Source organism: Lithobates pipiens, unplaced genomic scaffold (genome assembly GCF_037356315.1).
Source record: "Lithobates pipiens isolate NorthernLeopardFrog02 unplaced genomic scaffold, aLitPip1_a1.2 Scaffold_8, whole genome shotgun sequence".
NCBI lineage: Eukaryota > Metazoa > Chordata > Amphibia > Anura > Ranidae > Lithobates > Lithobates pipiens.
In genome coordinates, this window is record NW_027507903.1 from 158,499,491 (window position 1) to 158,518,403 (window position 18,913).

Here is an 18,913-nt window from a genome sequence, read left to right on the forward strand (position 1 = left end):
TATCCTCCCCGCACCTCTCATACTCCTCCATTATAGTGTAATGTCTATCCTCCCCGCACCTCTCATACTCCTCCATTATAGTGTAATGTCTATCCTCCCCGCACCTCTCATACTCCTCCATTATAGTGTAATGTCTATCCTCCCCGCACCTCTCATACTCCTCCATTATAGTGTAATGTCTATCCTCCCCGCACCTCTCATACTCCTCCATTATAGTGTAATGTCTATCCTCCCCGCACCTCTCATACTCCTCCATTATAGTGTAATGTCTATCCTCCCCGCACCTCTCATACTCCTCCATTATAGTGTAATGTCTATCCTCCCCGCACCTCTCATACTCCTCCATTATAGTGTAATGTCTATCCTCCCCGCACCTCTCATACTCCTCCATTATAGTGTAATGTCTATCCTCCCCGCACCTCTCATACTCCTCCATTATAGTGTAATGTCTATCCTCCCCGCACCTCTCATACTCCTCCATTATAGTGTAATGTCTATCCTCCCCGCACCTCTCATACTCCTCCATTATAGTGTAATGTCTATCCTCCCCGCACCTCTCATACTCCTCCATTATAGTGTAATGTCTATCCTCCCCGCACCTCTCATACTCCTCCATTATAGTGTAATGTCTATCCTCCCCGCACCTCTCATACTCCTCCATTATAGTGTAATGTCTATCCTCCCCGCACCTCTCATACTCCTCCATTATAGTGTAATGTCTATCCTCCCCGCACCTCTCATACTCCTCCATTATAGTGTAATGTCTATCCTCCCCGCACCTCTCATACTCCTCCATTATAGTGTAATGTCTATCCTCCCCGCACCTCTCATACTCCTCCATTATAGTGTAATGTCTATCCTCCCCGCACCTCTCATACTCCTCCATTATAGTGTAATGTCTATCCTCCCCGCACCTCTCATACTCCTCCATTATAGTGTAATGTCTATCCTCCCCGCACCTCTCATACTCCTCCATTATAGTGTAATGTCTATCCTCCCCGCACCTCTCATACTCCTCCATTATAGTGTAATGTCTATCCTCCCCGCACCTCTCATACTCCTCCATTATAGTGTAATGTCTATCCTCCCCGCACCTCTCATACTCCTCCATTATAGTGTAATGTCTATCCTCCCCGCACCTCTCATACTCCTCCATTATAGTGTAATGTCTATCCTCCCCGCACCTCTCATACTCCTCCATTATAGTGTAATGTCTATCCTCCCCGCACCTCTCATACTCCTCCATTATAGTGTAATGTCTATCCTCCCCGCACCTCTCATACTCCTCCATTATAGTGTAATGTCTATCCTCCCCGCACCTCTCATACTCCTCCATTATAGTGTAATGTCTATCCTCCCCGCACCTCTCATACTCCTCCATTATAGTGTAATGTCTATCCTCCCCGCACCTCTCATACTCCTCCATTATAGTGTAATGTCTATCCTCCCCGCACCTCTCATACTCCTCCATTATAGTGTAATGTCTATCCTCCCCGCACCTCTCATACTCCTCCATTATAGTGTAATGTCTATCCTCCCCGCACCTCTCATACTCCTCCATTATAGTGTAATGTCTATCCTCCCCGCACCTCTCATACTCCTCCATTATAGTGTAATGTCTATCCTCCCCGCACCTCTCATACTCCTCCATTATAGTGTAATGTCTATCCTCCCCGCACCTCTCATACTCCTCCATTATAGTGTAATGTCTATCCTCCCCGCACCTCTCATACTCCTCCATTATAGTGTAATGTCTATCCTCCCCGCACCTCTCATACTCCTCCATTATAGTGTAATGTCTATCCTCCCCGCACCTCTCATACTCCTCCATTATAGTGTAATGTCTATCCTCCCCGCACCTCTCATACTCCTCCATTATAGTGTAATGTCTATCCTCCCCGCACCTCTCATACTCCTCCATTATAGTGTAATGTCTATCCTCCCCGCACCTCTCATACTCCTCCATTATAGTGTAATGTCTATCCTCCCCGCACCTCTCATACTCCTCCATTATAGTGTAATGTCTATCCTCCCCGCACCTCTCATACTCCTCCATTATAGTGTAATGTCTATCCTCCCCGCACCTCTCATACTCCTCCATTATAGTGTAATGTCTATCCTCCCCGCACCTCTCATACTCCTCCATTATAGTGTAATGTCTATCCTCCCCGCACCTCTCATACTCCTCCATTATAGTGTAATGTCTATCCTCCCCGCACCTCTCATACTCCTCCATTATAGTGTAATGTCTATCCTCCCCGCACCTCTCATACTCCTCCATTATAGTGTAATGTCTATCCTCCCCGCACCTCTCATACTCCTCCATTATAGTGTAATGTCTATCCTCCCCGCACCTCTCATACTCCTCCATTATAGTGTAATGTCTATCCTCCCCGCACCTCTCATACTCCTCCATTATAGTGTAATGTCTATCCTCCCCGCACCTCTCATACTCCTCCATTATAGTGTAATGTCTATCCTCCCCGCACCTCTCATACTCCTCCATTATAGTGTAATGTCTATCCTCCCCGCACCTCTCATACTCCTCCATTATAGTGTAATGTCTATCCTCCCCGCACCTCTCATACTCCTCCATTATAGTGTAATGTCTATCCTCCCTGCACCTCTCATAATCCTCCGTTTTATAGTGTAATGTCTATCCTCCCTGCATCTGGTGTAACTTTAGATTCAAAGGGTCTGCACATACATACTGTACAGGCCATTTTTTGCTATTCAGCACTGCCCTACTTTAACTGGTAATTGTGCGGTCATGCAACGCTGTACCCAAATTAACTTTATATCGCTCCATTTTTTTTTTCACACAAATAGCGCTTTCTTTTGGTGGTATTGGATCATGATTGTTTTTTTTTTTTTATATAAACTAACAAAAAAAATGTATAATTTTTAATTTCTGATATAAAATATATCTAATAATATTAATAAAACATTTTTTTTGTTATGTCTTTGGTAAAAAAATAAATACCAGGAAGTGTATAATGATTGGTTTGTGTGAAAGTTATAGCGACTTACAATGTATGGTATATGTATATACTGTAATTTTAATTTGTTTTTCAACTAGTAATGGTGGTAATTGGCGGCTTATAATGGGACTGCGATAGTGCAGTGGGAAAACTGACCCTGGGTAGGTGCTGACTAACTGCCACTGACATCACCAGTGACACTAATACAGTGATCAGTGATAATCATATACACTGTCACTGTACTAACGACATTGCTTGGAAAGGGTCTTGGGTTTTTTTTTTTGTTTAAAAATAATAAACCATGTTATACTTCCCTGCTCTGTGTAATGGTTTTGGCAAGAGCAGCCCAGATTCTCCTCTTCTTGGGTCCCTTGTCCCTGTTCCTGACCCTTCCTTCTGCCGAGTGCCCCCACAGCAAGCAGCTTGCTGTGGGGTCACCCGAGCCAAGCCGCTGCTCTTTGTGTTCATTCAGACACAGAGCCGCAGCTTGGCCCCACCCCCCTCTATCTCCTCATTGGCTCACAGACTTTGGTCAGAAGGTTTTTTTATCTTATATCTTGTTGCTAAACCTAAGAGCTCATGCACACTTACTTACACTATTTGAAAGCTGGACCTTGCTGACAAAAGTTGGCGGAGAGGACCAGCGCAAAAATGACTTAAATATGCTCCTCCTGCTGCTCTAAAGATACAAATTTAAACCAGGGCTACACAAATCCCAGGCACCAGGTTGCTATGATGACTATAAATTGTGGCCTGGCCTTTGTCAGCCTATTCCCATAATCGGCTAGTGTGAGCAATTCCCACATTCGTCTAATTCTGATGTCCTCCCAGAGAACCCCCTCCTCCCCCCCGGTTTGCATCTGTGTGCTCTGCTTGAGGTAAAGGGCCAAACACAGAGACCCTTTTCCATGTGATTTAGCTGTGTCCAATCACAGCTGATCACATTGAACACAGACCTGCTGGTTATCGGCAGTACTTTCCTTACGTGCTGTCACAGGCAATTATGACAGGCACATTTACACTGATAATCGGTGCCTATTAGTGGCCATCAGTGCAGGCTCATCAATAATGCACATCAGTGAAAAAGAAAAAATTTGCAGAAATTAACCACTTACCCATCGTACGTTTTACTGTACCTAGTACATGATCTGACATGTCAGGGCCTGGGGTGCACATTTCGCTGGTGACCGGCTCCCGCTGTGATTCTACACAGTGGAAGCCCAGCAGCGGGTACCGCAGACTTGATGTCTGCAGGCACCCGTTCATTTCACATGCAGAACGACAGTCTGCCAATGTAAACAAGGCAGTTTGCCATTCTGTCAGAAGGGAAAACATTGACCCTGTGTTTCTGCAAAGCACCTTCTCTACAGTGAGTAAGCACAACCTAGGCACAGAGTTAACCCTTTTATTGCCCCGATGTTTACCCCTTTCTTGCCATTCTTGTCATTAGTACAGTGACAGTGCATATTTTTTTTTAGCACTGATCATTGTAGGCATCACTGGTCCCCAATAAGAGTCCAGTGTCTGATTTGTCTCCCGCTATAAGTCGCTGATCGCCGGCATTACAAGTAAAAAAAGAAAAAAAAATGTCCCACAGTTTGTAGAGGCTATAACTTTTGCGCAAACCAATAAATATACTCTTATTGGGCTTTCGTTTACCAAGAATATGTAGCAGAATACATAGTGGCCTAAATCTGATGTGTGTGTGTGTGTGTGTGTATATATATATATATATATATATATATATATATATATATATATATATATATATATATATATATATATATATATATATATATATATATATATATATATATATATATATATATATATATATATATATAATTTTTTTTTTTTTTGTTTATAGCGCAAAAAAAAAAAAAACAGAGATGATCAAATACCACCAAAAGAAAGCTATATTTGTGTGGGAAAAAAAAAAAGGACAAAAATTGAATTTGGGTACAGTGTTGCATGATCGCACAATTGTCATTCAAAGCGATGAAAGCTGAAAATTGTCCTGGGCAGGAGGGGGTGAAAGAGACGTTTATTGAAGTGGTTAAAGCGTGAGTCCGCGTTTTTTTTTTTTTTTTTTTTTTTTTAAAGCCAGCACCTACAAATACTGCAGCTGCTGACTTTTAAAATAGTGACACTTACCTGTCCAGCGCACCCGCGATGTTGGCACCCGAAGCCGATCTCTCGATCGTCTCTCGGGTGCTGCCGCCGCCATCTTGGGTATGGGAATCAGGAAGTGGAGCCTTTCGGCTTCATTTCCCGGTTCCCTACTGCGCTGCGCCAGTCGCGCTGCGCTATAAGGATGGACACGCTGCCTCTGGGATCCGTGTGTTTCCCAGCAGGCAGCGGGGGACTTTTGGAAAGGGGCGTAATCTACGCCCCTTTCCGCAGAGAGCTATCCCGGAAGTGGGTGCAGATACCTGTACTGTACAGGTACTTGCACCTCCCTCCCCCCTGAAAGGTGCCAATTGTGGCGCCGGAGGGGGGGAGGATTCCAATGAGCGGCGGAAGGTCCACTTTAGGGTGGACCTCCGCTTTAACCACTAAAAACAAATCAAAAAAACTTTAGCTCTGCTGCTGACCCACAGCAGAGCTAAAGTCTTATATATTTTTTTTTTTTCTTCATATACCGGCACTTCCTATATATTCTCCATGTGTAAAACTGTGTTGTGCATCTGCAAAGATACACATCAGGGCTACATAAGAGAACGGGTTTTGTCGTTGAAAATTAAAGCTTTGTTCGTTAAAATAAATAAAAAAAACTGGCTCCTAATTTTAACGTCAGGTAATGTATCGGGCAAAGAAATTATCATATCAGACAGCCTTAGGACTTGGCTGAAGGTGTCTGTGGTTTGCAATAATTTCTTTCTTCCCCCTTGCTGACTGTTACCGGTTGTCTTTTACATGTAGATTCATCTTTTCATTTGCAATTTTTTTTTTTTTCTTTTTTTAATGTTTCAGGAAAACAAGAAGTTCTTTAAGCGTAGTGAACTTGCTGAAAAAGAAAAGGAAGCATACCTTGAAAGATGTGGATACAAGGTACTGGATTTCTTTCTGCAAAAAAGCTCACATTTTTACAAGGTTTTCTTATCATGTTTATCTAACCCTCTCTTTGTTTAATCTGTCACAAATGTTAGCCTATAAGTGAGAAGCCAACACAAAAGGTAGGAATGCAAATAAAATGGTAATGCATGTTTTGCCTCCAGGCACATTTTCCAAATGGCATTTTGATGGAGACCATTTTGGAAATGTCAGCTGCTGTCACTAGTGTGCTGTCATTTGGCTTGAGATGCTGAGCATGTAATGGCTTGATATGCCTGGCATTCATTTACTTGGACACTGGATCTTTTTTATATGATTGTAATGCACCAATAGTAAGCACACTCTAATCTGTATTTTTGACAGAAATTTCTGATTGCTTTGGATGTAATTGAAGATTGTTTTTTTTTTTTTATCTATCTCCAGCCACCTTACAGTGTTTTCTAAACACCCTCAGGAAAATCCACTTTTTTCCACTCACCCGATTTTTTTTTTTTTTTTTTTTTTTTTTTTTTTTAAATATAATATACATAAGACCAATAGACAATGAAATTAGTAGGGATTACATTGGGAAATGTGTGGATGTTTACAGTGGGGTCACAGTGAGCAGTATTAAATCAAGAATGTATGTAACTAAAATGTTAAAATTTTCACATTCAAGTTATCTTCTTATTCAGTTAAAGGAGGTTCCAAGAGAGTAACATCATGGAGATTCCTTCCTGGGGTGACATGCTACAAACAGTTTTTCTCTATTGGCAAATTTTGTTTTTCAATAGATGTTTTTTTTTCTCATTTCTATTTGAATTGAAAATGCATTTAACAGCTGGCGTGCTGCATTTAGACAATAAAATTATCATGCACTTAGTCACATAACCGCATATATAGAATGAGTGTATAACGTAGAATACAATATTGTTTTAATGTCCAGCTAAGAATATGGGATTCACAAAACCAAATGGGTAATTATTGAGTGGTGGTCCGTCTTATCCTAATCACACACGCCTCATTTGGAAAGGTTAGTTTGAGGTTTGTGCATATTGTAGAACTTTAACTGGGTGCTGATTTGTGATTAGCTTAGTTAGATACACATTGTGATTGATTTGTTAGGTATCCGTAACTAGGGTTTGGATAAATTTAATCCTAAATGTCTAAGAATTTTTAAACCTGGGATTCTTTATTTAGAGAGGCCTCCACCCACTTCATGTACAATACAGTTATCTTTTGTAAACAAGAAAATAGATTAAGTCAGAATAAACCCACAGGATTGTCTTTTTAATTATGAGAGAAATAATAGTTGGTACTAGGGGTTTCCAAAAACACTCATTATGAGGTTAGAAATAACTATGTATGGAGTGGAGTATGCTACTGCCGCCCAAAATTGATTAATCTTGTGACATGGCTAGAAGGCATGATTGGACATAGGGGGGGTATTTACTAAAGGAAAATTCACTTTGCACTGCAAATGCACTTGGAAGTAAAGTCGCTGTAGATCCGAGGGGGGGGGGGGGGGGGGGCATGCAAGGAAAATAAAAAAACAGCATTTTAGCTTGCACATGATTGGATGCAAGGAAAATAAAAAAACAGCATTTTAGCTTGCACATGATTGGATGATAAAATCAGCAGAGCTTCCACTCATTTCAGATCTACCCCTTAGACTTAGAGTGACTGCACTTCCAAGTGTACTTTCAGTGCAGAGTGGTTTTGCCTTTCATAAATAACCCCCATAGTCTGCTTCTAATTGTCCACATTTTAGACAGTGAGAACAGGGGCTTATGCCCAAGAGATACGTTTGATAACGGGGATATATAAGGGTGATAAAAGCATAATTTCACAATAAATTGTGGCTTTGATCGTTCAATCCAAGATAGTTGTAGAGCATTAAGGAGGGTGTCCACGTATACCTGAGCGAAAGCTCAAGTCTATTGATTTATTAGAAGGCCATAATTAAAGTGGATTTCCGGTCAAAACCTAATTAAACCTAAATCTACTCTCTGCCACATTCTAAGCCTAATCTATCTAGCCCTGTGAAGCAAAAATCACTCGCTGTACTTACCTTTTCTGAAGCTGATCCGCTCTGATCTCCAGTGGTGGATCCTGTGTTCAGGAGAGAACTGATGACGGCTGTGAGATGCCTGGAAATTGAAGTCACCCATAGTTACTATGGGGCTTCCATTGTCGGCTGCCTCTCCTGCACTCTCTCACACACTGAAGCTGCCGATGACAGCTCAACATGGGACCCAACTGGAGGGCCTGAAAAACCAAAACAATTTTTTTTTTAATTTTTTTTTTTTCCCTCTCGCTCTACAGGGCTAGATAAATTATGCTTAGAATGTGGCAGAGAGTAAGTTTAGAGCATGTCTTGTTGTAAGTAAGTCCTGATGTTTATATACAAGAAAATAGGGTACTTCTCTTAATCAGATAAGCCTCTTGATTGTTATTGAAAGCCCTCAGAGGGAAATTCAATTAAACAAAAAGTGGGGTAGGAAAACTAAAGCTGTCTTTCTGCGACTCAACAGATATGTCACTGTCCTAGTACCCAGTATCTTGCCTGGGAGTTAGAGCTTTACAGTTTCTATTTTGGGACCTCTTCCTGAGACATGTTGCTTCATTACAGGTTTTTTAAAAGTGGGCATTCACACCAGAGTGCATGCGTTAAAGTGCATTATTTTGACGTGTATGGCAGTGCTTTGACACATTTTTGAAAGGCTCTGAATGCATTTGAATGAAAAACAGCTGGTAAACGCAGCTAAAATGTAGCATGTAGGGTTTATTTTTCCAGCATTGGTATGCACACAATAGAAAATAACCAGTCTTTAAAGAGGAAGTAAACCCTGATGGGTTTATTTCCTCTTTGTCTCTCTGCAAAGCTAAAGCATAATGGGATACTATGCATCGCATAGTACCCCATTATGTGTCACTTACCTGACACAGGAGCCAGCGATGTCACCACTGTCCCCAGTAGCACGAAGCGTCAATCTTCTTCTAGGTATCGCTGCTCCGGCCACTCACAGCGCCGGAGCAGCGATGATGGCACTCCCGCGCATGCGTACGTGAGCCGTCACTAACGGCATTTCGCCGATAGCAGCATGCTCAGTGCGCCTGAGCTCTGCTGTCTACGACGCATACGCCGTAGACAGTGGTGCCTGTGTTTTTGTAAATATCTCCTAAAACAGTGTAGGTTTAGGAGATATTTCTTGGACCTACAGGTAAGCCTTAATCTAGGCTTACCAGTAGGTCAAGTGCTTTGTAAGAGTTTACAATCACTTTAATGTCCAGGAATTTCACCTGAACTAGAAAATGCATTAAAATGTATGATGATGCATTTAGTATAGAACCACTTATAGGAAGGAAAATTTAATAAATTCTATTTTTTTACAAATATCTGAAAATTATGGCATGCATTTGTATTCAGCCCCCTTTACTCTGATGCCCCTTATTAAAATCTGGTGGATTTGCCTTCAGTAAATAGTCCACCTGTGAAATTTATTCTCAGTATAAATACAATTGCTCTGTGAAGCCCTCAGAGGTTTGTTAGGGAACCTTAGTGAACAAACTGCATCATGAAGGCCAAGGAACACACCAGAAAGGTCAGGGATAAAGTTGTGGAGAAGTTTAAAGCAGGGTCGGGGGAAAAAAAAAATATCTCAAGCTTTGAATATCTCACTGAGCACTGTTCAATTAATCTTTCAAAAATGGAAAGAGTATGGCACAACTGCAAACCTACCAAGACATAGCCGTCCACCTAAACTGACAGGCCGGGTAAGGAGAGCATTCATCAGAGAACAATCATCATACAAAATTGAAAATAAAAAAATTGAAAACCATTTATCATTTCCTTCCACTTCACAATTATGTGCCACTTTGTGTTGGTCTATCAAATAAAATACATTTACGATTTTGGTTGTAACATGAAAATGTAGAAAATTTCTAGGGGTATGAATACTTTTTCAAGGCACTGTACGTGTGTGTATGTGTGTGTATATATATATATATATATATATATATATATATATATATATAAATTTACTAATCAATAAAATGGGATGCAAGGCAGAGCATGATATAAGTTCCGTGTACAATATGTTCCATTACACCTGTCCTGAATCCACTGTTTGCTAACCCTGTACTTGTCCCCAAAAGATTGCCAACTCCACTCCAAATATCTTATGTATTGTTACTTTAAATCGTTTGTTAGTGTCACGGTTCTCTTCTGTTTTACTTAATTTACTGATTAAGATCCAGTGCCCTCAAGTGAAATGCATTTTATTTTTAGCCAAGTCAAAGTAAACTTAAAAACTGCTTTTTGAATGTTCAAGCATTAAAGGGGCATTAATGTAGACTTTTTTTTTTATTTTTTTTATTGCCTCCTAAAAAGAATACTTTCTTTGCTCAGATTATGAACTGATATTCATACTCAGTAGGGCTCATGATGAAACTGTCTGTTGCTCTTAGTAAGCAATCTTCTTTTTCCTGTTCTTGCACCAGAATCATGATTGTGGTAGTCTATAATATGGGTAACAAAGCATCTGTTCTTTGGGACACTTCAATCCTAGCGCTGAATGCAATGCTATCACTGATGCACTGTGATGTATACAGAATATTGCATGCTTTTGAATTGGCAAACCTTCCACACTGGTGTTTTTTTTTTTTTTTTTTTTTTTTTTCTGTGAAGTAAGGTTCTCTTCTCTGTTCCTTCTCCAGGGATAAAGCATCAAAGGTGATGAAACATTGTAGCAAAGGGCAAGGCATGCAGCTCTTCCTTTACCGTAGTTTGTTAGGCCATAAGCTGTAAAAAGTTTTATACCAAGTACTGTTCATATCCGTTATGCAGTGCCAAATCATAGAGGCTTGTTCAGCTTAAAAGGGGTTGTAAACCCTTGTTTGTTATGGTGTTTTTCTTTTTTTAAATATCATACTTGCCTCCACTGTGCAGTTAGTTTTGCACAAAGCGGCCTTGATCATTGTCTTCTAGGGTCCCCCAAAGACGCTAGCTGCTTCTCCCTGCATTGGTAAACCCCCTAGGAGAAGTGCTCTCCCTGAGGGTTACCGTGCAGGCGCGCTCTTGAGTCCAGCATTTGCGTCCATAGACACAGAATGCTGGACTTGGCCCCGCCCAACAGCAGCTGTTTCATTGGATTTGATTGACAGCAGCGGGAGCCAATGGCTGCTCTGCTATAAATCTATCCAATCAAGAGCCGAGCCCCGGCCAGAGAGGAAGAGCACATCTCCGGCGGGGGAACGAATGGGCTCAGGTGAATAAAACGGGGGGGGAGGGGGGGCTGCTCAGTGACAGCATTTTATTTTATTTTTTTCACCTTAATGCATAGGATGCATTAAGGTGAAAAAACACAAGGGTTTACCTGGGTCAACACACAGATCCATCTTCATAGCAGGAAGACAAGATCCTGTGTCCTCCCCTGTCAGAACGGAGATCTGCCTTGTTTACTTTCGGCAGATCCCCATAATGTCTCTGCGGGGCACGATCACAGATGGCCGGTGGACATAGAGTCTGCTGGGCCGGCTGATTGGTCAGCAGGGGAGCCAATCTGCGTGCGCCCACAGAACCCCTGTGTATGAACTGATGTACACCTATGCCGATTTGCACAGCCGAGCCAGCTTGCCGTAGCTAAACTTAAATGGCTGGCCAGCAAGAGATTAAAATGGATGCAAACCATTAAACAAAAATTTCAGAAGACTTCTACCTGGTACAGTAGAGGATGTCAAGTCATCTGTGCCCATTCTCACCATGAAGAGTTAACTCGGGTCTGAGCAAGCCTCTTGTCCTTATTTATCTTTTTTGCTAAGATAAGTGTGACGCCACCTCCCCCACTGCTGGGACTGGCATCTGATTTCTTTATCTCATGCATAAGCATGAGAGCAGAGAGAATGTTACTATTCCAGCTTCACATCCCTCCTCCTTTCTTCTCAAGCTTTCCCAGGATTTTCTGCTCCAAACCTCAAAATGATTGGGCAAGCTAAAATCATTTGGTGCCTTTCCTGATTTTTGACTGGATGTTGCTCATCATGTGTCCTGATCAGCTTGATTTGAGGAGGATTTACATGGTGCAGTCAGCTCCCAGGACACCAGCAAAAAGGGTGGGTGGGGAGTCTTGTGACGTCACAACTCTGTCCACCAAACCCTGGCAAAGAGACCTGCCCACCGATTCCAGAGTTTTGAGATACTCCTACAGCTGGAGGGGGTTACAGAGGAAAGGTAAGGGTATATGTGCACAGATTAATATTGTGCCATTAGTTTATACTGGGTGAGTGGTGGGTTTACAGTACATCCACTTTCAGAGAAATAAAGTTAGTGTACTGATGTTTAGCTTCGAGAAGAACGGTAATGCATGCTGGTTCAGTTATCTCCTAGAGCACCCCTGAAGTGCTAAAGAATGCATAATTAAGCTAATAATCTGACACATTGGCTTGCCCCTATACCACCCTTGCTAGTGAAGCAGTAGAGGGGAGGCAATCCCTAAACTGATGATTTCCTAGCTATGGTGCTTCTGGACATGCTTTATGAAATTTGTTTGGAAAGCTTACACACTGAGACAACAGTTTACTTTGATGGGGTCACAATGAATTTCCTTCTTTTTTTTTTTTTTTTTTTTCTCTTTAAAGCCCAGCTTACATAAAACAAAGGAACATTGCAAAAAAACCTCCCACCCATTGTACATCCATTACATAGATGATACGTTGACTTACAAAACCTAGTTGTTAACTATATATTTACATCAGTTTAAAATATGTATACCTGATCACAACCTATAAAGTTATTTTGAAAAGTATGTAAAAATAAACAATGAGATATTTACGAGACAGGATAGGTACCATTTTCGTATTGAATATTCCCATACTAAAAAGAATAATACAGGGCACACTGCTTTTTTTTTTTTTTTTTTTTTTTTATTTTATTTTTTTTTTTTTTCATTCTTTAACCATCCCGGTTCAATCAGGCAAATGTATTTCATTTTTGAATTAGTAGTAAAAAAGTAGTAAAAAAAAGTAGTGTTCTTCAGTGAATTTCAGCCGCTATAGTAGTTGTAGTATCCTCCCGCCTCTGCTTTCTTACCATCTTTTACCCAGGTGCCATAATATTAGTTATTGGGCACCTTTTATACACAATTAGATGGTGCTTAGAAGCAAGGCTACTTGAGTGTCTAATTCCAGCCTTGCTTGCATAGCCAGCAAATCATATGCATACGGAAAAAGGAAAATTTAAGAGAACAGTCAGACAAGGGTGAAATGATGCTGCTGGTCGATTTCTGTTATTTCTGAAGTCATTTTAAAGTAAAAAAAAAAAAAAATATATGTATAATCATCTATCAAGCACCAGTTCTTGAGCAGAGCATTATACTTGATTGGCCATATATGCATATTGGGCCAAACATTTTGTGGATATTAAAGGTAATTAGGAAGTTTTACAACTTAATTTTTCTATTGCATTCTTACATATTCCTTTTCTGAACAATTAGCTACAGAAGCAAGAAGAGGAAGAGCAGCCTTCTTCATCAAGCAATCCTGTGTTGGAGCTAGAGCTGGCAGAGGAGAAGTTACCTATGACTCTGTCAAGGCAGGAAGTGAGTACCGAAATTGTTCTATTGCTTTTATCAAATGTTTTATTTCCCCTATATCTATATCAGCGAAATATTAACATGACAGTTTTGTCACATTACCAGCAGTCAAGCTATATAACAAACTTAATACAAGGGCACAAACTGTGATCCAGTGTAGTCTCACTAAAGCAAGCAGAAACACCTGTCAAACTGTATTAGTAAAGCTGGAATGGATGTTTTGGGCATACTAATCCAGTGGGCAAGGATAGAGCATAGTACATGCGGGCTAAATATCGGATGGCATTGGCCGGTTCAATAGAAGCATTCAGCAATTTGGCCTGTGTGTGCGGCAGTGGAAGGGGCATGACTGAAAAAGGTCTGGCGATTTGCTCCTGATCAGCGCTCTCAGACAATGGTAGGGTTGTCTCCCCACCCCCCCCCCCCCCCCGGAAAAACACAATAGCTCAGCAGGGGAGATTGCTGTACTAACATTCGATTGTTTTGTAGAATGGCTCCTCCCGAACTATACAAATGCACTGATTACTGTGTAAATGTCACTGGGCAGGGTAGGAGTTAACACTAGGGAGCGATCAAGGGGTTAATTGTGTGTCCTAGGGAGTGTTTCTAACTGTGGGGAGATGGACCTGCCTGAGTGAGGAGACCGATTGTTGTTCATACTTGGTATGAATAACAGATTTTCTCTACTCACCCCTGATGGCACAGAGATTTTTCTGTTTCCATTGACAGATCTCCGTTCTGTCTCTGTGGAGCGATTGTGGGTGCTCAGTGGTCATCGTGACTGCCGGGCACGTGCATCGGCTCTGGCGTGCACGCACCCCCTAGTGGCCAAAAAGCAAACCTACGTAAGGTAACATCGTTTTGCCCAGGAGAGCCAACCTGCCACAATACAACTGCGGCAGCTGGTTGGGAAGGGTTTAAAGTACTCAGTAAATCTAACTACATAAGTGAATGAATTTCATATTAATAATAGTGTAAAAACCAGATAAAGAATATATAAATGAAGAAAAGTCAAAATCAAGTGCAAATGTATGATCCACCACGCTGATTAACTCCTGTGTAGAATTCTTGGGTGAGTAACACCACCAAAGAATTGTGCCACAGAACCACTCCACTATAAAGGGTTAATAAGCTCCATACCAGGCCATTAGATCTCACACAGAGATCACAGAACGCCTTGCTGCTCTGCAGCCACCTAAACTCCAGTCCAGAGATAGCAACCTCTCCACTCCAGAATCCACTCATTCCATAAAGGGAATTAAAATATAGTGGAATCTAACATAGTGTAGTATTTTATGGCAGCAAGTTTAATAAAATATTTCAAATGCACTTACAAGAGGCACGGGTACAAATGGCATGTAATGCAACAGGCAGACACACTGGCATACAGAATGATGTTGTGTGTGGCCCAACCCGGCGCGTTTCTCCATAACAAGAGGCGCCAAGGGAGCCTGAGCCTCTGTTTCCCTGACAATGCCTGTCATATTCTTAAACTTAGAAAATATTAATTTAAAATCATTTGTTGCTTTACCATTGCATAATGCTTGTTGAAATTGGAATGCCCCCCCCCCCCCAGGCTGTTTTTAGCCTTTGCTGGGGTGTGGGGGTTACTCAACTGAGAAGCACTGTAGATAATTAACACTAAGGTATGTATATACAGCAGTTGGGTTCATATATATTTGGACACGGCACAATTTTAATTTTTTGTCAGGTATTTACAAAACTATTCATGCTTTAGTTCTATAATGGATATATGCTGAAAGTGCACACTCTTAGGTTTAATTAGAGGGTATGTACATCCAAATCTGAGGAAAGGTTTAGGAAATGCAGCTTTTAAGAATAGCCACCCCCCTTTTCAAGGGACCGAAGGTAGTTGGACAATTGAGTTGAAAGCGGTTTCATGGCTTGGTGAAGGGCTACTCCTTCGTTATTCCTTCATCAATTGAGCAGGTAAAAGGTCTGCAGTTGATGCTAAGTGTGGTATTTGCATTTGAAATCTATTGCTGTGAACCTACATCATGTATTCAAAGGTCCATGCAAGCGAAACAGGCCATTGTAAGGCGTGATGGCAGCAATGTTAGGAGCGACCACATCGACAGTTTGGTACATTCTGAGCTCGGAACCTTAAAAAGGCCTGGATGTCCATGGAAGATAATAGTGGTGGATGATCGCAGGATCTTCTCTATGGTAAAGAAAAACCCATTCGCAACATCCAGACAAGTGAAGGACACTCTCCAGGAGGTGGGTGTATCATTGTCAAAGTCTACAATCAAGAGAAGACTTCACAAGAGCAAATACAGAGGGTTCACCACAAGGTGCAAACCATTCATAAGTGTAAAGAGGAGAAAAGCCAGATTAACCAAAAAACATTAAAAAAAAATAAAATAAAAAATCCAGACCAGTTCTGGAAAAGCATTGTTTGGACGGATGAAACTAAGATTAATCTGTAAAAGAATTCAGATAATGTATGGCCATATTACAGTAGGGGAATGGGTGGAAGGGATCTGCAATTGTTGCTCTTACTCTCTGTTACTCTTTTTATGGGAGGTATCAGTGTGACAATCTGACCGCATTACACGTAGCTGTATATTTGGTATTCAGGTTTTACTGTTGCTGAGTTATTTTTGCAGAATGGACTCTCCTTAAAGTGGTTGTATACCCACATTTTTAACTTTTACCTACAGGAAAGCCTATAATAAGGCTTACCTGTAGGTAAAAAAAATATCTCATAAACCTGTACGGTTTAGGAGATATTCCCCTCGGTATGCGCCGCTGACTGCAGCGGTGCATGCGCACAAGGGGTTTCTCGCCATCAAAATCCGGCAGCAGCCGAGCGGCCGGACTGAAATCTCCCGCGCGCATGCGCGGGAGTGACGATATCGCGGCTCCGGCCACTCACAGCGCCGGAGCCGCGATACCCGGAAGAAACGCCGAGGGAGCATGTCAGCTCCCTCGGCGTGGATCGGGCCAGATGTCGGGGCCTCGTTCTAAGGTAAGTATTTCATAATGAGCTAGTATGCGGTGCATACTAGCTCATTATGCCTTTTGCTTTGCAGGTTTAAAAAAAAAAAAAAAAAAAAAAAAAAATGTGCGGGTTTACTACCGCTTTAAACTCCATACAAGATAGGAGGGTGGCTTGTTAGTGTGTTTTCTTCCATGTCTTTCTAAGCCAACGTTTTCATTAATTTGTAACTTCCTGGGCAACTGTAAATATAAATAAAGCAGTATTGTATAATAGGGCATTTCCATTTTGGGGAAGCTTTTATCTTCCAGTTCGCTTCTCTTCCATGCATAGTTTTAAAAATAAAAGCATGTCTAGTGTAAGAATCTTTTATATTCAGATGTCTATCTTTTTCCTCATCAGCAGTCTTAGTTGGCATTGGCTTTTAAACCACCTGCATCTAAACTAGAGGTCGACCGATATGGGTTTTTCGCTGGCCGATGCCGATATTTAGAAATCATGGCGGCCGATGGCCGATATGTTAGGCCGATTTTATTTATTTATTTTATTTATTTATTTATTTATTTATTTATTTTATATCCCCCTTCATCTCATAAAATCTAACACACCTTTCCCACTGGGGTGTTTTTTCAGGTGCTTTTGGGCTAAAAATAGCGCTTGTAAAACGGCTCCCCTGCAGTCTGTGTGAGAGACAGAGTGCTTTCACACAGAGGTGGTGCGTTGGCAGGATGTTAAAAAAAAAAAAAAAAAAGTCCTGCAAGCAGCACGTTTGGAGTGATGTATACCGCTCCTCCACCACTCCTGCCCATTGATATGAATGGGCACCACTGCCGAAGCGCATGCAATGCGATTTGGCAGCACTGCTTCACGGGCGCATTTAACCTCTTCCTCAGACACTAGCTGGGTTATATGCGCCCCACTAGCAGCCGAATAGCACCGCTAAAATGATGGTAAAGCGCCCCTAAAACTAGCAGCGTTTTACCATCAACGCTTGCCCGCTCCAGTGTGAAAGCAGCCTTCGTAAGTGATGCAGAAAATTTCTTACATTTAAACATTTACTAAACAAAAAAAAACCTCCAATCAGTTCACTTGTATGTATGATTTAGATAAAAACAAAAAAAAAAACCTGATTATATTAAATAAAAACAGGTAGTCAAAACTTTTGGGAAAACAATGGGCTAATTTTACAGTTTTTTTAGTGTGGTTTTTCTTTTCTTTTTTTTTTTTTTTTAAATCATTATTGTATTTTTTTTCCCCAAAAAATTGAATTTGAAAGACCTGCGCAAATGCCGTGTGACATAAAATATTGCAACAACCACTATTTTATTCCCTAGGATCTCTGCTAAAAATACAGGATTTTTACTTGTAAGCAACAAGTGTCAGAGAAGATTTAGACTTTAAATGGTTAAACTGAGAACTCTACACACTGAGATGAGTTCATTCATTCAAGTGTAAACATTGTATCTTTTTGCTCTTTTCTTGGCAGACTGCCCAGAGAGGAGGAAAGTACCTTCTATGAAGACTCAGGCAACTTACACTGACTTCTATTACAGAAGTCTTTTTTGCAAGTCCTGCTGTAGTAATAAATCGGCCTTTTTATCAGTACAATCGTCCGATGCCGATTAATTAAACGACAAATATTGTCCGACCTCTAATCTAAACAGTATAGTTTGGATGGTTGAAAATAAATGGGGCATGGGCGATATACTTTTTGGCCACTTGCAAAGATTCCTGATACTTGACGGTTTTTTCCTTTTTTTTTTTTTTTTTTTCTTTGAACGTTTTATAAGAAAATTCATATCCACAATGTTGCCTTAAGGGATTAAACTTGGCATGTGCAGACCAATTTCTCCATGTACGTTGATTGTGGTTCTGCTCTGGAGCTAAAAAGCTCTCCAACAATAACAGTGTGGTTACTATGTCTTCTGCTTGAGATTACCAAGACATAGGAAGAAAACTCCTCCGCTCTTAATAGGTTTCAGCGTTTTCCATAACCAGAGCATCAGTCTGTGTAGCTTAACATCTACTGGAATCTGAACATTTCAAGGTCACTTGCCCATTTCTTGCAGCTTTATATGGACTAAACACAGTGTTGAAGGCAGTTATATTCAGTGAAATATTAAACTGTTGGACTGATTGGCCTTTCCATCTAAAATAGTAAAATGATTACATTTTTAATAGGTAGGTATCCAAATTCATTACAGACTTTACAATTCAATTTAAGCAATATATAATAGCACTCTACTGGCTTTACAAGTCACACATGAGAGCTTTATTTTGACTTGGCTTTATATAATCACTTTGCTGCCAGTACTTCTGTGATTTTTATTTCCTATAGTAATGAT

General features: G+C 40.9%; 1 protein-coding gene across 2 annotated transcripts in view; it reads left to right on the forward strand.

Annotated features, from left to right (window-relative positions):
- Positions 1-18,913, forward strand: part of PRPF18 (pre-mRNA processing factor 18) — a 79,305-nt gene that overhangs the window by 1,378 nt on the left and 59,014 nt on the right. Inside the window, exons 2-4 of one of the 2 annotated variants that reach the window (XM_077473042.1) lie at positions 5,955-6,032; positions 6,131-6,157; positions 13,508-13,612. In XM_077473042.1, the coding sequence (XP_077329168.1) occupies positions 5,955-6,032; positions 6,131-6,157; positions 13,508-13,612 (210 nt within the window). The remainder of the gene's footprint in view (positions 1-5,954; positions 6,033-6,130; positions 6,158-13,507; positions 13,613-18,913) is intronic. The other variant, XM_077473043.1, reaches the window with a different exon arrangement.